Raw genomic sequence first — 20,000 nt, 5'->3', positions numbered from 1 at the left:
GTTATTGTTATTATCGTTATTTTGTTATTGTTATCATTGTTAGTATTATTATTATAATTATTGTTGTCATTGCAATCCTTTTTTTAATCATATCATTGTTATTGTTGATATTATTATTATTATTGTTATCATCATTGTTGTTATTATTAGTATTATCATTATTCCTATTATTGTCATTCTTATTATTGTTACTATTATTATTATCATCATTACTATCATCCTCACTGTTATCATCATTCTCGCCCTCACCACCTCCCTCCAACACGACCCAGAACAGAATCAGAAATAGATTTTTTTTTTAATAGTTTTAAATATAATTTTTAAACATAAATTAAAGTTACAGAAATAGTTTTAAAAAATAAAAATAATAGAGAGCAAGGTGAGAAGGTCCCTCGTGACTGCAAATCATGCTTGGCGGCATCACATTGCTTGCAAATGCAGAGAGCAGGTGCAGCGTTTCACCTGAGAAGGTGTGTTGCGGGAAATAGATGAGAGGTTGCAGGCCAGTGGATGGGGAGGGGTGGGAGGGGGAGGAGGGAGGGGGGTAGGGGAAGCAGGAAGGGAAGGGTAGGGAGGGAGGAAAAGGGATGGGAGGGAATGGGAGGGAAAGGGAGCGGGAAGGGGAGGGGAGGGAGGGGGAAGGAATGGGAGGGAAAGGGAGGGAGAGGGTGGGGGAGGAGGGAGGGAAAAGGAGCGGGAGGGAGGGAGGAGGGGGGAAGGAGGGAAAGGGAGGGGGGAGGCAGAATGAGGGAATGAAGAGGAAGGGAAGATTTCAAAAGGGAATGATGATGATAATGGTGATCTTGTAGTAATAATAATAATGGTAATAGTTCTAATGACAATAATTGTGATCATGATAATTTTGATAATGATAGTAAGTATTTTGATGATGATAAAAATTATATAAATAACGATAATACCAATGATGATGATGATAATGATAATAAAGAATAATAATAACAATAATGTTAGTAATAATAACAATGAATGATAATAATAATAATCATAATAATAATCATAATAATAATAATAATAATAATAATAAAGATAATAATAATAAGAAGAAAAAGGAAAGGGAGAAAAACAAACAAAGAAAAGAAGGAATAGAAGAGGAAGAAGAAAACAAAGGAAGAATAAAGAAAACATCTACATTAGGAACCAACTAAAAGAAAAAAATGAAGAACAACTAAGAAGGAAAGGAGAAGAAAATGGAGAATAAGAAGAACGCGAAAAGGGGGAAGAAGAAGGAGAACGCGAAAATGGAGAATAAGAAGAACGCGAAAATGGAGAATAAGAAGAACGCGAAAATGGAGAATAAGAAGAACGCGAAAATGGAGAATAAGAAGAACGCGAAAATGGAGAATAAGAAGAACGCGAAAATAGAGAATAAGAAGAACCCGAAAAAGAGAATAAGAAGCAGAACCCCAAAACGGAGAATAAGAAGCAGAACCCCAAACCGAAGAAATAAGAAGCAGAACCCAAAACCGAAGAAATAAGAAGCAGAACCCCAAACCGAAAAAAATAAGAAGCAGAACCCGATAAACGGAGAATAAGAAGTGAAAGAAGAGGAGCGCCAGATGGTGAGGCAAAGACCGCCTTACCGCCCCGTTGCATAAGGCTCAAGGACGAGTGAAGCGAGGCGGGAGAAGCTGCGAGTCGAGGATGATCTTCTCTGGTAAAATACGGGATGGGTGGGGGTGGAGAGGGGGGATGGGGGTAGGTGGAGGGAGGGGGTGGAGGAGTGGAGGAGGAGGATGGGGGGGGGGGGAGGTTGAGAGGGGGGTGGGGTGGGGGAGGAGGATGGGGGAGGGAGGGGGGGGGAGGAGGATGGGGTGGAGGTGTAGGGGAGGGAGGAGGAAGAAGAGTTAGGGAAGGAGGGGGTGGTGGGGGAGGGAGGTGGAGGAGGAGGAGGGGGAGGTAGAGGAAGAGGAGGGGAGGAGGGGGACGACGACAACGACGAGGGCGTAGAGGAGGCGGACGTGGAGGAAATGGAGAAGGAGGAAGAGAGAAGAGATGAAGGACGGGAAGGTGAAGGAGAAGGAGAAGGAGAGGAAGAGAAGGAGGACGGCGACGACAGCCTAGAGAAGGAGGGGGGAGAGAGAAGAGATGAAGGAGGGGGAGGAGGAGGAGGAGGGCGTAGCAGAAGGAGGCCGCGGGAAGGAAAGGGTCCTGATTATAAAACTGGCAAATGATAGTGGTCCTGGAGAATCATAATTGTGACGATGAAAAGATAATCATAATGATAATAATAATTGTGATAATGATGATAATAATGGTGATAATGATGATAATAATGATGGTAATAATGATGGTGATAATGATGATAATAATGATGGTGATAATGATGATAATAATGATGGTGATAATGATGATAATAATAATGGTGATAATGATGATAATAATGATGGTGATAATGATGATAATAATGATGGTGATAATGATGATAATAATGACGTTGTGATAATGATGATAATAATGATGGTGATAATGATGATAATGATGATGGTGAGGATGATAATAATGATGGTGATAATGATAATAATGATGGTGGTAATGATGATAATAATGATGGTGATAATGATGATAATAATGATGGTGATAATGATGATAATAATGATAAAGAAAATAACATTAGTAATAACGACAACAACAATTAGTGATGATAATGACAATAATTATTTATGAGTATTGGCAACCCTGAGTTATGATAATGATGGGAGCAGTAGTAATAAAAGCGATAACAAACTCCCAAGTTGCAATATAACATACTTGCATTTAATCGCAAGGACATGATCAGCTGTAATAATATCTTTTTTTTCATTTAATTATCTACGGATGACTAATTTAGGAAAAGGAGAAAGATCTGTATTTTGCTTAACGTTTCCAAGTCAAAGATCCTTGGTCGAAGTCTACGTCTAAATCAAATTCTAAGTTTGCGTCAATTTCTACGTGACGATGTGGATTTATGTTCATATCTACCTCTAATTCTGTATCTAAAGCAATATCAGAGTCTAGAGGTAAGGCAAGGCTACGTGGGTCTAAATATACGTTTAATATTTAATTTATGTCTACACGTACGTCTAATATTTCATGTCTAAATGTCCGTCTAATATTTCATTTATATCTAAATGGTCACCTGTTATTTCATTTATGTCTAAATTTCCGTCTAATATTTCATTTATGTCTAAATGGTCATCTGTTATTTCATTTATGTCTAAATTTCCGTCTAATTTTCATTTGTCTAAATGTCCGTCTACTATTTCATTGTCTAAATGTCCGTTTAATATTTCATTTTTGTCTAAATCACCGTCCACATCTACGTCTATGTCTACTTCTACGTCTAAAACCACGTCATGATCTACCACTAACTCTAAATCTTCGCTATAATAGACATCCATTTCGCTAATCATGCACCTCTGTCTTAAATCTCTTTCTGCGTCTAATTGAACTAAAAATCTCTCTCCACATCATTATCATAAAGTGCGTTTAATCGTCAACAACACTTACATCTAAGTTTGCGTTTACATTGCACGTCTCTGGTTCTACTTTAGTGTTGAAATTGCAGCCCAGATTCCCCCAAACAGTGATGCCGTTTTAGCGCTTTTACCGCTAGATCTTGAGATTCTGAGTTATGATCTAGCGGAGAATAATTTTGAAAGTTTACGCTATATTTGGCGATATTCTAAAGGCCTTTTAGCGGGGAAATGATTCGTTTTTACTCTTACGACTAGCGAGTTTTTAAAGTCCAGTCTAGCTTTTTTGCGAAAATATCTGTGGCAACACTGCCCCAAAATATTCGTGTCCCGTTGCGAAAGATGGAAGTGGGTCTTATGAACGCTATACCCAAGATTACTGTATTATTAATGCTCTATGGATAATAATAAAAATAATGATGATGAGGAGGAGGATATTAATAATGATATTAATGATAATAATAATGATAATTGTAATAATATTAAATAACCACAATAATAGTAAAAATAATAGTAGTAATAATAATCATGACAACAATGATGAACATTTGTTAATCTACTTATTTCTTACTTCTTGCTCTCTTTTACTTGTTATTCACCGATTTTTTTCTCATAAATTTGCCATTCCTATTTAGACCCAAATGCCCTTCATTCATTTATTCATTCTTCACAATTCATTCATAATTCCCAGGGGGCGAAATAACGAATGATATTTTTACACGATGACGTACTCTCCATTGCCTCGTTGCGTCGTTGCATCTGCAGCTTTGGTTTTGCAACGGGAGACACTGTTGCTTGCTGTTTCGAAATGGCAGAGAGGTTAATAGTGGCAGTGATGGTGGTAATAGTAGCACTTGGGGCGATAATGAGAGGAAGAGGCATAGACGATGATAAAAGGGATGATAAGAACAAAAGCGGTGGTGATTATATCAGTAAGAAAGGTAAAAACGAAGAAAAATAAAGGAGAGAAGAACGGTAGGAATGATTATGGACGAAGGTGGAGTAGGGAAAGGAAGAAGACGAACGACGGGCAAGAAGAGGAAGAAGACCAGGCGGAAGAAGAAGAAAGAAAAGAAAGAAGAAGAAAGAAAAGATAGGAGAAGAAAGAAGAAGAAAGAAGAGGAAAAAAGAAGAAAGTATATGAAAGAAAAACAAGGAGGAGGAGGAAAAAAGAAAAGAAAAAGTCAAAGAAATAAAAGGGAACTCACGGGGACAGGAAACGGCCCAGGCAAACGGTAGCCGTAATCCTGGCGCCGCGTTCGTTTCGAGAAGCTGTTGTCGCCGCGTTCGAAATGGGCGTGTCCGAAACCTTGCGTCGTCTCGTTAGGCCGCTCTTCGCCCGAACACCTCAGAGGGTCCTAAGAATAGGGTGGAGGAAGAAACAGAGAGAAAGATTAAGAGAAGAAAAGGAAGGAGAGGAAGAGGAAGGGCGAAGGAGAGGGAGGGAGGGAGGGAGAGAGAGAGAGAGAGAGAGAGAGAGAGAGAGAGAGAGAGAGAGAGAGAGAGAGAGAGAGAGAGAGAGAGAGAGAGAGAGAGAGAGAGAGAGAAGGATACACAGATAAAAGGCGGGGCGAAGAAGAAAAGAGAAAGAGAGAGAGAGGAAGGGAAGGGTACAGAGAGAAAGGACGAGACGGAGAAGGAAATGAAGGGAGAGAGAGAGAGGGAAAGAAAGAAGGTAAAGAGAAAGAGCGAGACGGAGAAAGAAAGGGAGAGAGAGAGAGAGAGAGGAAGGGAGGTTTAGAAAGAGAAATGCGAAGACGGGGAATAAAGAAAAGGAGAGAGATAGAAAATAGTAAAGGGAAAGGAGGAAGGTAAGAGAGTGAGGAACAAAAAGAAGGATGAACAGAAAGGGAAGAAGGGTAGAGAGAGACAGAGAGAGGTAACAGGAGATAAAGGAAATACGTACGGGGTGAGAGAAAGGAGGATAACAATTATATCGAGAAGCCAGGTGGAAAAAAACGGTAACATCATGGCAAAGGTAGACATGATGTGACAGGTGACTGAATCGAAGTCCTATGTCTTAGTTTTCAAGGTCGCGAAGGTCAAAGAGGACGAGAAGAGGTGAAGAGGATGTGAAGAGAGAAAGAGGAAGGGCGAATGATGTTTGTGAGTCAGCGCCGAGTCCTTATAATGCGAGTGGTCGCTTGAAGGGTTAAAAGTCCCATGAGTATTCGAGGTGAGGGCAAGGAAGGCCGCAGAAGGGAAAAGAAAGGTGAGAGAGAGAGAGAGAGAGAGAGAGAGAGAGAGAGAGAGAGAGAGAGAGAGAGAGAGAGAGAGAGAGAGAGAGAGAGAGAGAAGGAGAGAGAGAGAGAGAGAGAAGGAGGGAGAGGGAGGGAGAGAGAAAGATAGTGAGAAAGGGAGGGGGGACGGAGTGAGACTTACTGCGTTGTTTCCAAGACAAAATGAAAACGTCCCACGAACAACACTTAAAGATGTACGATCCTTGTTGAGTCGTTACTGTATTACCCGAGAAGCTGTCCGCCAGTTGATGGGCCATAATAACAGGAGCCAGGGGGGGGGGGAAGGAGGCCCTTGGAGGTTGTCGCGGGGGGAGGAGGCCCTTGGAGGCTGTCGCTTGGCTGTCATCATGCCAGCTGAGCGCCCTTCGGGGACTCAAACCTGTCGCCTCACTCACGGCTCTCGCTCTCACACTTTTTCTCTGGGGGAACTGCAGGTGGTCGGTTTACACACACATACAGTTATCTGTTAGATATTCTCTCTCTCTCTCTCTCTCTCTCTCTCTCTCTCTCTCTCTCTCTCTCTCTCTCTCTCTCTCTCTCTCCATGTGTGTGTGTGTGTGTGTGTGTGTGTGTGTGTGTGTGTGTGTGTGTGTGTGTGTGTGTGTGTGTGTGTGTGTGTGTGTGTGTGTGTACGCGCGCGCGCGTGCGTAGAACACATTCTCCCATTTTTTCGTGAAACCCGACTTTGCCGAACGCCGTCAATAATTTACCGACCAATACGTCAATGGAAGATATTCAGAATCCAATTAAGAGCAGGAGATTGTGTCCGAGGCGCCATACACGACCTCGACGCCCACGCCCTCTTCGCCAGTCATCTGAACAAGAATCTACTCCCACTTATTTCGCTCTCGTTTTGCTTGCATGTCCCGTTGCTTGGATATCTGCCATGCCCCCGAGGTATGCCTGCGCCTGCCCACATTTGATACGAGTAAACAAAACGCGAAAAGCGGTCTGCGAGCGCGCGTGCCTGTACGAGGAAAAAGAGTGTCACCGTGTACAGCGGTTTGGTAGGCCAGTTGTTGCCAGCTGTCCACAGGGACACTGACCCCCACGTCGGCCGCGGCCCCGTGTCTTGGGCCATCCCGCGGCCCTACTACGCACCCTGGCCGTGCCCGGGCGACGCAGCTGATAAGCATGCAGCTCCTGGACGATGGTCATGACCCTGAGGCTTGCCCGGACGGGGAGCGGGAAGAGTGAGGCAACGGCGGCGGTCGGAGTGAATATTTCATGTAAAGAATCAACTCTGAGAGTGTTGTTTATGATAATAAAAGTATTAATATATATCTGTGTGTGTACATATATATATATATACACACACATACATATACATACATAGATACACACACACACACACGTAAACACATACACACACACACTTACACATATATTTCATGATAGAAGAAGCTATTTTTAGCCCAGTGTCCCCAAGACCCATCTTGCGCCTCGGCTTCGCAGCGGGTGTCACAAGGGAGGGAAGGGAGGGGGGAGGGGGGGAAGGTTCAAACTTATATATTAGCGGGAATAAATGCTCTTTCACGCACCCTCGCCGAAGGAAAGGCCACCTCGGGTGTGTATGAATGTGGCATCGTGTCATGCTCGAGAAATTCCTCGCTCGCCATGCAGGAAAGGAGCAATTTTCCAATCTCGGCGATCTTGGCTTTCTCCAGCGCGGATTTGGGCAGTTGGGGGGCGAGGGGGCGGGGGGGGGGTTACGAGGAATGGGAACAGGAGGGAAGAATGGAGGTTAGAGGATAGAAGAGGAATAAGGAGGGATGCACACACGCGCATACGCACATACATAACTACATATACATAAATATATATATTTATACATATATACATATATGTATAAGGGGAGAGAGAGAGAAGGAAAGATGGTGACATATAAAAGACCGAGAACAACGAAAGAGAGAACGAGAGAAGCAGAATGAAATAAACAGGAACAAAAGAGGGCAGAGACCGGCCCGAGAGATCCCTTTTGCCACATCCCATCCCTTCCTGGCGTCCTTAAGGGATTCGAGTTCCTCTCGACCCTGCGACATCTCCCGCAGCTTAAGTGTGCCTCGTTGCATAATGTATTTGTTTGTCTGAACGCGCCCCATCGCCCCGAGTGTTCAAATGAGTTAACTTACCCAATCTTCACTTATGTAATCATTTTGTTTGTCGGTAGTTTGTCTTTAAGTTCATTTTATTAATTATGTGAATCTCTTGAACTCGAGAGATGGATTGGCAGCACACAAGTCAAGTTTTTTGTGTGCGGTTTATATATATTCTGCTTGCATACACTCGTAAGAAAAACTAGAGCGAAAGAGAAAAATACAAAGGAAATAATGTTTTGTTGATTGCCTTCTTCTCGAAGCGTAGGATGAATAATAATAATAAAAATGATAGAGATGCTGTTGCTAGTAATATTTTTTCAGTAAATAAAGGTTAAAAGCATGCTCTTAGCTTCGGCAAACTCTTCTCTCTTCCTTGAAATTCCACTCGTCTGAAACAGCACAAACGGGATCCGAATCTGTCTCGTTTCCCGATTCGATTCCGACGTGGCAATACCGGCTCTCACACTTCCGACATGGCTACATTCCGGAGTCATTTCTTGGCAACACTGAGAGCGAGATAAAGCGAGAGGTTGGGGGAGCAGGGGAGCAGGGGAGGGGGGAGGGCTTTGGCATGACCGCATACTGTACTTCTTCATTTCTAACATACTGAGAAATCTTGTATTAGAATTCGTGTCCCGCGGGGAGGAGTTCGCCGTCGGCCACGCTCAGGAACTCGGGCATCATCGGCAGGTTTCTAGGGTATGGCATGGCGCGTATTTTTAAACTTGGCACGACCACCTGTTCGCTTCAGACGACAGCCTCGACAGCGGCCCTATACTCTGCCGGCCCCTGTCACGACCTTGCCGGGTGCTTTGGCTGCTCTTCTCCTGCCTGTTGCGATGGTGTCGAAATCTCTTTACAAAGAGAAATTAATCTACGTTCAGAAAACAAGTCTGGCGTGCTTTGCATTCTTGCTGGTTCGGTCTCTTTAAAATCCATAATGTTCTTTATGAGCCATTCTGAATTCCTTTTGCTGTTAGGGTTGGCGTTGAATTATCCCCTTGAGCCGAGGAGAAGTACAATTAGAAGTCTCTTTAATCTCGTTCGTTTTGAAAAAAAAAAAGAAAAGGAAAAAGAGAATCAAAGTAAAATGACCCCGGAAGGTCCTCATCGGGCACTCTCCGTCTCTCCTCACTGCGAATTAAGATTCATAGCCTCGTGAGCTTAAAAGCGCCGTAGAATATGGCAACGGCACCAGGCCGGGCATCAAAATGGGCATTTTAGAAAGCTCCTGAGACCGAAGGGCGGCGTGGGAACGCGTGACCTCCCTCCCTCTCCCGTAGCCAAAGCCATACAGCGAAAGCTCCCCTTAATATATCTCCTTTCGGCGCGGGCATCTAGCGCATTCTCAAGGGCGATGGCGCACAGAATGCGAGCGTCCCTCCCTGCTCCGGCCGGCCTCTGACGCCGAACATTTCTAGCGTATCTCGACCGCTTAGCCTGGGCTTCGACTCGAGACGATCTTCGAAACACGGGATTCGGACGGCGCGTCGGGGCTGCTTCGACCCTTTGTTATGGCGCGATGATCGTTATCTGAATGCCTTTAATTTTCTCTCGGCTTCTTGTTGGATATTCCTGCAATTAGTCATTCACATTCACCTGTCATCTGAACACGAGACCTGTGTTTATTTTGTTTCGTGTTGCAATAATTCGTGGAGCAAACGAAGACACAATTTACTGTAAAGGTAAATTTGTATTTGGCAGGGAAGTTAGGGGAAGTGAGGTCAAGGTTCCATTTCTTTGGAGAGTTCGGCAACCACAGAAAACAGGTCGCTCTTATGATCATTTCTATTATCTTATTCTTCTATTTTTATTATATCATTTTATTATCATTATTATTAAAAATGGCATTACTAATATAATTATGATCGTCGCGGAACACAACTATTATTATTATGGATGTGCTTTGTAAACCATGCACTGATATCATTACATGCCTATGCAGTGACATCTTAAGCTAGATTGTGTAGATGTACAAAAAAGCTTCTTTTTGTGCCTATTATATATCACAGCCAGCACTTGTAACATGCGCAACAAGTCTTGTTGCGCATGAATTTAAGAAAGCTATATATATATATATATATATATATATATATATATATATATATATATATATATATATATGTATGTATGTATGTATGTATGTATGTATGTATATATTATATACATATATATATATATATTATATGTGTGTGTGTGTGTGTGTGTGTGTTGTGTGTTGTGTGTTGTGTGTTGTGTGTGTGTTGTGTGTATGTGTGTGTGTGTGTGTGTGTTGTATATACGTATACATACCTATACACACACGTAATGTGTGTATATATGTGTGTGTACCACAACTATATTTTTATCAGCTCCACTTTTCGAGTAAAGGCCATAATCCCGTGGATATCGGCTCAGTTCCCTTTGTCACTAGATACCATGGCAACGGCACCATTCAATCCACTCTTAAACCGGTCGGGTTTAGTCATGCACTCGGTATAAACCATTCGCATTGAAGGAACTATTTATACTACAATAGTCATGCATAAATATACGAATTACAAAACATACACAAGCACACAGCTCATATTGTTTGCTACAATGGTTTCACAGGGTCATACTTCTCATGAATAATGGAAGACGTGCACGGTATCGAACGCAGCCCCTAGAGAGAGCTGGGTTACGTTAGGTTTCGAATAACTGTCTGTGTGAGAGATGGCGAGCACATACACATTTACGCTATCAGAAATTATTCTACAACTAATGGAACAATTGCCTAGGGGATCATAGCGCTCATGACTAATGGAAGATGTGCATGGCATCGAAAACAAGAGAGAAGCGGGTTACGTTAGGTTGAGAAAAGGAGAAATGGCGAACCCAAGGCGCCGGGCGGGAGAGAGCCTCGCGGTGAAAGAGAAACGGAATTAAGATGCCGGAGATAGAGCAGAGGCAATGGCTGACCTTGCGATTTATATGCTTGGTTCATGTATGACGCGTGTGTGTGCATGTGTGTGTGTGTGTGTGTGTGTATGTGTGTGTGTGTGTGTTTGTGTGTGTGTGTGTGTCTGTGTCTGTGTGTGTCTGTGTCTGCGCCTGCGTCTGTGTGTGTCTGTGTCTGTGTCTGTGTCTGTGTGTGTGTGTCTTGGGGGAAGGGGTGATTTGATAAATCCATAGATAGGAAAAGGTAGAGAAACAAAGATTGAAATTATTTTTAAAATCTACTTTTTAAGATTATTTCTCTAAACTGCTCAGAGTACAACAGGAAGGAAGAGAGATAGAGAGAGAGAGAGAGAGAGAGAGAGAGAGAGAGAGAGAGAGAGAGAGAGAGAGAGAGAGAGAGAGAGAGAGAGAGAGAGAGAGAGAGAGAGAGAGAGAGAGAGAGAGAGAGAGAGAGAGAGAGAGAGAGAGAGAGAGAGAGAAAGGAGAAAGAGAGAGAGAATGGCAGACTCGCGCCCTTCCCAGACGAACCTTCCCCATTTCACTCATCTACCACACTGACTCCCTTCTCTTCCCTCAACAGGCGTCGCTCGCGTTCCCGTACCTGTGATACAGCATGTGCCCGCTCGACCAGCTGCCTTTGGAGGAGGGCAAGGAAGTCTCACCGCGCGCCGTGGCCTGAAGGAGGCAACAACACAGCTGCAATTGCAATGTAACATCATCTCATCACAAGGTGGGGGGGGGGATCGCCAGAGGTTTCCCGGAAGTCATATAACAAGGGGCCAAAAAAAATGAAGGAAAAATTTGGTGAAGCAGTCATGTTGTTAAGGAAACTCTGGTACTCTACAAGGAAAGGCATTGTATATACCAATCAGGAGACGGCGATTAACCCACTGCAAGAAAACTGACATCACCAAAAACATTCAAAGATTAACAGGGAGTTAGGAAATCAAACCAACTTTATATATAAAAGAAATGTATCTTAACATGCACACATCCCTCATAAAGTGTCTATTCTGTGGATCAACGATTGTTCAGAGTAGAAAGGAGGTTTTACAGAAAACTTTATTTCCACATCGAATCCAGGTGTTTCAAAGGTTAGCCAGTGTTTGTCTATAAGCTTTAATGTAACCCTATAACATGGTGTGAATGATAGTGTCATTGTTACCATGATTATTTTTCTTCTTTCTTTCCCTCATAGTATCATGTTAGATTTTTTTTTTGTTAAGTGTGTGAAGGTATGTCTGTTCATCCTATATCACTTTATTTGTTGTTTTTAATAAATGTTAAGAGTATTGAACTGGACTTTTGTATTATTCCTTCGGTGCTTTACGATTTTTCTTTCTTTTCCTTTTTTGATACTTGATGATGGAGGCACATGTAATATCACTAAAATACAAGTATTACCACTAGAAAAAATATTGGATTGGAAAGATAAAAAGTCATTTGTAATGCATTTCTACCGTAACTCTCAAGAGCAATTAAGCAGCAGAGTAATGAGCAGCACCCTGACGTATGACCATTCTGTGATGAAAGAAAGGAGTACAACCAACACTAGATTCAACCGTTTTTCAAGATCGTTTATATCCCGCAACGGGCTCTCTAGCCTGGTACCATTATAATTCAAAATAAGAAACGAAATTAACTAAAGATCTAAGGCAACAGCCATACAAAACGTCAATAAATAAAGGCGGAAAGTAAACACAGGCCCGCCATTAAAGGCTCTCGTATCCCCCCAGAACAAAGGAAGAGTTGGATATTTGGAATACCTGTAGACGAAGTCCATTTCCCGAAAAACTAATTCGCATGACCAGGTGCTGTAAACACAAAATAATGGGGAACTAGTAGAGTTTATTACTGACAGGAACCCTGATTGAAAGAAAACGTGAACCGAATCTTGGGAATAGTAATGTTAATTATTTCATACACATTGTTTATTAGGCAAATCATTTATTTGTTTTATATGGTTTAATGCAAACAATAGGTAGTTTATGTGTGTATGTTATGCACTATACAGATCTTGCAGATGACAGACTTGTCACTTTACCAAACATTAGAATGATGGCGTGTTAAAGGAGAAAGTAAGACACCTTTGGGCTTTTCAATTTACTTGTAACATAATACCTACCAAAGAACTCTACATGTACCTAATACACAAATACATAATAAAAGACTAAATAAATTCCTAGATCTACCTCACGCGTCTTGCTGAAACAACAGTGGTGTCCAAGTTGTTGCTACCACGAAAGGTTTTTAAAAATTGTTGTTTACGTCCAATAACCAAAAACAGTTTAGGGAGAAAATGAAAATTACCCCTTATCAGCATCAAACTTTTTCCTATGCCATTTCGTATTAAAATGACCTCGAGTCTTGGAATTACCGGGGAAAATTAAATTTAGTCGTGATATTTTCTTTAAAAGAATACTAATTTTCTGCAGAGTAATTTAGTTTTAGGCAAGTTTGCAGACGACACATCCCCCCCCCCTTTCTCTCTTTTTGTCTCCTCACTCTCCCTTTCTCTGTCTCTCGTGCCCCCCTCCCTTTCTTTCTCTTTCCTTGTGTGTGTGTGTGTGTGTGTGTGTGTGTGTGTGTGTGTGTGTGTGTGTGTGTGTGTGTGTGTGTGTGTGTGTGTGTGTGTGTGTGTGTGTGTGTGTGTGTGCGCGCACGCGCGCGTGTGTGCGTGTGCGTGACAAAAAAAAATGTATATATATATATATATATATATATATATATATATATATATATATATATATATATATATATATATATATATATATATATATATATATATATATATATATATATATATATATATATATATATATATATATATATATATATATATATAAGATTAATAATTATAATGTCAATCTATTTTGATGAAACGTCAAAGATCCTGAACTATCAACATATTAGCACAAAAGACCAATATCACAATTTCCATTAGCTGAAGATGAACCGAGATCACATCACACCGTTCCTGTAGGAGGAACGAATGAAGTTATTTTGATAACAAAAAGTTTGAAATAATCAAAAAATCCTCTTTGTTATGTCATGGAGTCAACAATCATGAACTGCTCTTTCTGGCAGTAAGTACAGAGAAACAGAACATGCCATAGGAAACGAAAATAAGTTAATAGAAATCAAGAATTTTACAAAGGGTTAAGGACAAAGGATTGTTAGATCAAATGAAGGATATTTATCCCTCAGAGGAAGGAGAATAGGTTATCAATAGAAAAGATGGGGGATTTTGTGAGGATGTCCGACGGGGGTCGGGGAAGATGGGATATACAAGGGAAAGTAAAGGTACGGGCTTTGGTCTTTATCTAAAGTATACGGTAAAGATGTGACTTCAAATAACATTAAGTATAGGCTTTGCTTTGTGGAGTTGGATATTCTCATTCATAATATAGGCTGATGAGAAAATATAAATTTGTATTTTTAATCTTAATAAGCGAGGAGTGATGTTCACAGCACTCACTGTGGCCAATAGCGTCTTTTACCTGCTATGTACAGCAGTTGGCTAGTCATATTCTGTGAAAGAATTAAATCTTGAAATCATTCCAAAGATTATCAATGGCGAAAGGTCTAGTTTTATATCTGTCCAGCTGCAGAACATTTGGCTTTCCTATAGTTTTCATTTGAAGTCACAAAAGCTTATTCTAGACTATCTCTATTCAATGGCTGCTTGTTTAGCAGCAAGCCCATATTCCTGAATGGCTTTGGGATTGTGTGTGAGATAATGCGTTTTCTCTGACCAAGAATCCTCTGCCCTGGTATGACAACATATCCCACCTATTGAACTGGGGTTTCTGTCTTTGCCTGAAGTTATGAGGCGTTGCAAAACTGAACTAGTAGTAGTGTGGAATTGACAGATCAATCAGTTAAATATGTGAAATGTGTCGTTGGATAGATAGTTGTAGTTGTTTCTTTCACCTGTCTCCAATCATGGTGAGAGTGCTATTTTTGCAATTTCATGATCAAGAACGTGACTGCTTTGGGAGTAAAAGCAAACAAGGATGAAGTGAGTTTTTGCCTTTCGTAACTGGTCTCTGAGCTGAAAGCATAGTCCTGGGTGTTTGATACAGTCAACAGTAATTAGAATGAAAGAAACTGCTGGTATAAACTACTTGGATCCAAGAGAACCTTGGGACCTTGTGTTAACTTTTTGTCTCTCCATTTCTTGTTTGAGGTTTGCTTTGACGTTTTTTTTTACCCTTTCGGATAATGAGCTTCTCACTGACCCAAAAACCTAAAGTATGGGTAGATCTATAAGTCATGGACATTAAGTCTCTGAGCTGTGACCCTTAATTTAGCAGTAGAAATCTGATTTTGCAACATTGCACAGAACGTCCAGACACTGCTGGACCAACCTATGTGTGTTTCTTCCAGAGATAATTACAGGAACTTACCTCTGGGCCCCTATTAAATATGGGTTTCCAAAATGCTGAGAAGTTTACAAAGAACTCTAAGGTCAGGAAGATAGCCAGAAGGTGGTTAAACAGTAAGATATGCTCATGATATAAGTGAATCCATGTAAATTTTCCTATCGGGGCAACAGCTTCTGATTGAGTTGTTCCACTATTTACCAAAAACAACTCAAAACTAAAGTACCTGCTTGGCCTCTTTGGTTTAGGGATGGGGACTGCCATCCCCCTTTCAATTCTGGGGGTGGGGGGAAGCCTCCTGGGTTCAAAATGAAACTTACAGATCTAGGGTTTCTATATCCAACAGAACCATAGTGTTGCTGTTTCATTCTTGTATTATGTATTTTCCTCTAGGCTTAGGCCACAATTACTATATTTCTAAACATTTCTATTCTATTACATTCACATTTTTTATAATCTACCATAAATACTTTCTTATCTTTTAAATACAGTCTGGTTTATTTATCACCTATCAATGATAGAATTTACATTCTTCATCACATTTTTAATTCTGAATAAGACTTTCTTCCCTTTACCTTCCATTCTGTTATCAATAACTGCAGTAAAATATGAGACATCTTTACTTATGCTCACCTTACATTGGCATGCATCTACCTTGTAAGCAAATATAACTAACAGATGTATCTTTTCAGATGTCCATGTATTCCTAGATAGAAAATAATGGATTTTTATCCAAGATATATTTATCTTATTATTTTCATGTCAAGGTTTTCTTCCTATTCTAAATACACCATGTACACATACACTTTTGGTCATTATGGCTGTTAAAAAATCAGTAACACAACTTTACACATTTTATTTTACAATCAATATAATATCATACTATATACAAATATCTGCAGGACTACTATATGAAAATTCATTGTTTGCCTGCATACTGCATGTTGTGAAATTTAGAGTACAATTAATAATGAAGAGTCACTTTTTTGTATTGCATTACAACCATACTCCATGCACTTTAAAATTCAGATTCTGGCCCTCGTCTGCTTTGCTTCACCAGTGATCGGTCTCTCTTCTTCCTCAAACGTTCACGTACTGCAGCTTCATGTCTGGCAAATCATATAATAAACTTGTGAGCATGAAGGAAATAATGTAGTACAACAATCTCTCTAATTTGCAGCTGTATGGTACAATGCCATGGTTTTTTAATGAATATTTATCTGGTGTATCATATCCTACAATGATACAATCTTTAAATTATGCACTGCATGCTTGTCTTTCAAACAAGACAGCAAAATAAAACTATACTTCTCAGTGTTATTGCTTCCTATTTTAACATATATTTTACAAAATGAAACATGAGCACAACCACCAAAGTGGGGAGAAAATTCAAGAGAAGAAATGAAATGGAAAAAAAAAAAAACACGTCTGATTTATCCCTTAGGAGAGGAAGACCCACCTTCTTCGCTGTCGTTCCACAGCCTCTGAGGAGGGAAGTGGAGGTACATAGGCAGCTGTATGGATCATATGCCGCAACTTGTCCAATGCATCGGCGAGGTTTAACTGCTGCGACCGTGTTTTGTCAGAGCGGATTAATAAGCAACCATCACTTGTTATGCTGCTCTTGTACTATTGGAAAAAATAAAAATATATGGTTACATTGCAGTTGTAAATAAAAATGTATTGCATTGAAGGTAGACTAGCTTTAAGTATATCATAAAGTCTAAACTACAAATAAATAGCATGAGCAAAGCATAACCACAAAATAGGTTAACCTTGAAAGATAAAAAAAATAGCCAAATATGTATATAAAAATAACAAAAATATGTATATAAAATACAAAATTCAAGACATAGACAAAGAGAAATTTACCCCTACTGCTCAAGAGAAATCTATGGCTAACAGACACTAGCAATAGCCTTATCAGAAAATAAAGCCACAAACAATCACCACAACCAGGGGCTTCTGATCTTGTGTGGTGAAGATCCTGCTTCTGCATAACTAGATCATAAAATGGGAAATGTACCTCTGCCTCTACCTAAATCATTGTTGGTAATCTTTGCATATGAACCCAACTCAATTGTAGGATAAATAACATGGTATAGATCACATAGGCTATATTAACAAGAGCATAAGGTTTCCGTGTACATCAATAACCATGACTTGTTCTTGACAAAAATATATATCACATTTTCTAGAGAATTTATAACTTGTTAATGTATAGTCATAGTCTCTCAGGATCAGCCTTTCACCCTTAGGATCCTAATAGCTCTTCCTCTCCTAGATGATGCCCAGAAATAAAAACACGAGACATGAAATTCTGTACGTCCATTTATCTTTGAGAACAATCTAAGAATGCTAATAAAGACAAAACAGACTCGATACTTTACTTATCATGATCATGAAAACAAGTGTACTACTATACTAACAATTTAAAACTAACTTTTCCACTGCAGTTGTTATTTCACAGACTACCTTTTTAAGTAAATACTATGTTACCTCCTTCAAATGAAAAGCATGAGCTGTAGTCCTTTTAATAATAAAAAGAAATTGGTTATCACATAAATAAATAACTGTTAATGAAAAATATGTAAATATCAAACAAGAATAATGCATATAAATAATTGACGAAAATCTCACTTTTTCGGCAATTTTTTCTTTTAATTCTTGTGTGAGCCATTCTGCGGTTTCCACATGGAAACGCAGGTCAACTTTGGTGTTGACTTTGTTGACATTTTGCCCCCCAGGCCCACTGCTGCGGGAGTATGACACTTGAAGCTGTTCTGTTAAAATACAAAATTCTCATTAATTTCATGAAGACTTGAATTAATACAAATGACACATACATTACGAGTAGAATCTATATGGATTCTGTATATCTCTCAAAAAGACATTTCTAAGAAACAGGGAACGAAAAACAAATATTTGACAACTTACCGACAGGAATGTAGCCTGAGAAATTGATGCCTTCGTTCTTTGGAGGCTGGAAAAAAGAAGAAATATAAGTTCTTCAATCAAAAAACTATAACTGACTATGTTATCTTCAAGTTATATAATTGGTGGTAAGTAACAGCGCTGGAAAGGCACTTCAGCAAGCACTTTTCGTCAATAAAAGATCATCAATGCCTTGGTGCAATATTCACATTCCCTTTATAAAACAACCAAATGACTTCTGCACTACAAACTGCATTTTCATTTTGTAAAATATGTTAGATAAAAAATATCTCTTTAAATAATATCTTGAAAAAAGGTCCTGCATTGGAAATTTCTGGTATTCTGGCACACTCTTAAGAAATGGTGCCAAAGAGAGAGAAAAAAGGAAAAATATATCATAATACAAACAAAAAGTCATTTATGAAATAGAGTTCTCCATTAAGAAACCTACAAACTCCCTTGTCTGCCAAGGAATATCACTGATTGGATTTCTTTTTTTTCTGTCGTTGAGTTCCAAGAAAACCGATCTTTCAACTTCCTGCACTTTTATTTCAAAGGTAATGAGGTTTAACTTCATGGCTCTGTATCTAGAATAAAAAGCTTACTGTATGTCTTCCTGCCACTAGTGACACAGCATATGAAGACTATGAATCTCTCAGGTAAAATGCAAGCCATGTACCCAACAAGATACCAAGTATCTTGGCTATTGCAAGACCAGGATACAGTAACATACCTATCATGTGACAGTCCAGACACACATTTGGAGACCTGGCAACACTGGATTGTCTAGCAACTGTGGTAAAAAGTTGTTAGACATATCTGTTACTCTGTCATTGGTCTGTTGCACAACTGTCTCACATATTCAGTGGAGGCAAGTTACAAATGAATTTATATCACTGGACTGTTATTAGATGCACTATGATACAACAACAAACTTGCAAAACTAATTTTGATACATCATTTTGTTAAGAAGACTGTCAAACTATTTTTTGTGAAACAAGCCTCAATTTTTCTGAGCCAATTGTAAGACAGTCAAAATACAAAATTGTATAACAATGTCTTTTGGTGTTTATAAGACTAACTTTACTGATGAAAAAAAATAATGCTATAAGAAGCAATTCTTTACCAAAATTTCATCATTTCTTATACTTGTTTATAACCTTCAATAACCTACACCATTACAGAGACAAGTTAAATTCCTACTAAAACAAACTGAGAAACAAATGAGTAACAGGTGAAGGATCTGATCAAAGAGACCATCCTATCTATGTGAAAGATGGACATATAAATTCAATATATATTATCTCATCTTCAATCCAGAAACTATATAATGGAGCATTTTTTTTGTACACAATATTCACTACCAACAAATTTCAATGAAATTGATATAATAGCTTTGGATACAACTGGAGATGAGTTGAAGGACAAGCTATTTTCCTATAGCTTGCAAATAACTTCCTTCTCGTAACATTAAGTGATTTCAAGGAAATTATACAAATAATAATTAATGTAATAGATATTAGATAAACAAATGCATTTTAATTCAGAGATAAAATACATCACAAAATAAATATTAAATGGTCCATAAAAATCCATGCTTCACCCTCTCACAAAGGCCAATGAGCCCTATATTCTAATAAACGTAACTTTATTTGCCTCTTACTGAATGCAAAACATTTAGGCCATGGCTTAGCTGCACAAGCATAAATTGTAAGCAGTTGTGGACTAACTTTTATGTACTTTACACATACTTTAGTAACATTATAGTTTTGTACAGCCATCACTCACAATGTACAAAATATATGGCAACAATACATGGGAAAATTCTAGGACAAGTTATGCTGGACAGAAGAAAAAAATTGGGTAAATTTTCCATACTTGACAAGTTGGGTAAGGTGTCCAATAAGTATGCATTTAGCAGTCTCCATGAACACGGACTATATTTTTCAT

General features: G+C 39.5%; 2 protein-coding genes across 6 annotated transcripts in view; one reads left to right on the top strand and one right to left on the bottom strand.

Moving 5' to 3' along the window:
- Positions 1-12,028, top strand: part of LOC113807369 (forkhead box protein L2) — a 25,070-nt gene extending 13,042 nt beyond the window's left edge. For all 5 annotated transcript variants that reach the window (XR_003475883.2, XR_003475882.2, XR_011399381.1 and 2 more), the window contains one exon: positions 11,312-12,028. Coding sequence is in view for 2 of the 5 variants with exons in the window: in XM_027358603.2 (XP_027214404.2) it covers positions 11,312-11,338 (27 nt within the window). In the remaining 3 variants the exon portion in view is untranslated. The remainder of the gene's footprint in view (positions 1-11,311) is intronic.
- Positions 12,029-15,956: 3,928 nt separating this feature from the next.
- The window catches only part of LOC113807368 (large ribosomal subunit protein mL62), a 6,630-nt gene continuing 2,586 nt past the window's right edge, over positions 15,957-20,000 (bottom strand). The window contains exons 2-5 of the mRNA XM_027358601.2: positions 18,054-18,099; positions 17,757-17,899; positions 16,576-16,745; positions 15,957-16,225 (exon numbers count right to left, since the gene is read on the bottom strand). Of these exons, the coding sequence (XP_027214402.1) occupies positions 16,135-16,225; positions 16,576-16,745; positions 17,757-17,899; positions 18,054-18,099 (450 nt within the window). The 3' untranslated portion in view covers positions 15,957-16,134. The remainder of the gene's footprint in view (positions 16,226-16,575; positions 16,746-17,756; positions 17,900-18,053; positions 18,100-20,000) is intronic.

The sequence above is a fragment of the Penaeus vannamei genome, chromosome 21 (genome assembly GCF_042767895.1).
Source record: "Penaeus vannamei isolate JL-2024 chromosome 21, ASM4276789v1, whole genome shotgun sequence".
NCBI lineage: Eukaryota > Metazoa > Arthropoda > Malacostraca > Decapoda > Penaeidae > Penaeus > Penaeus vannamei.
This window is presented reverse-complemented; position numbering and strand designations above follow the sequence as displayed.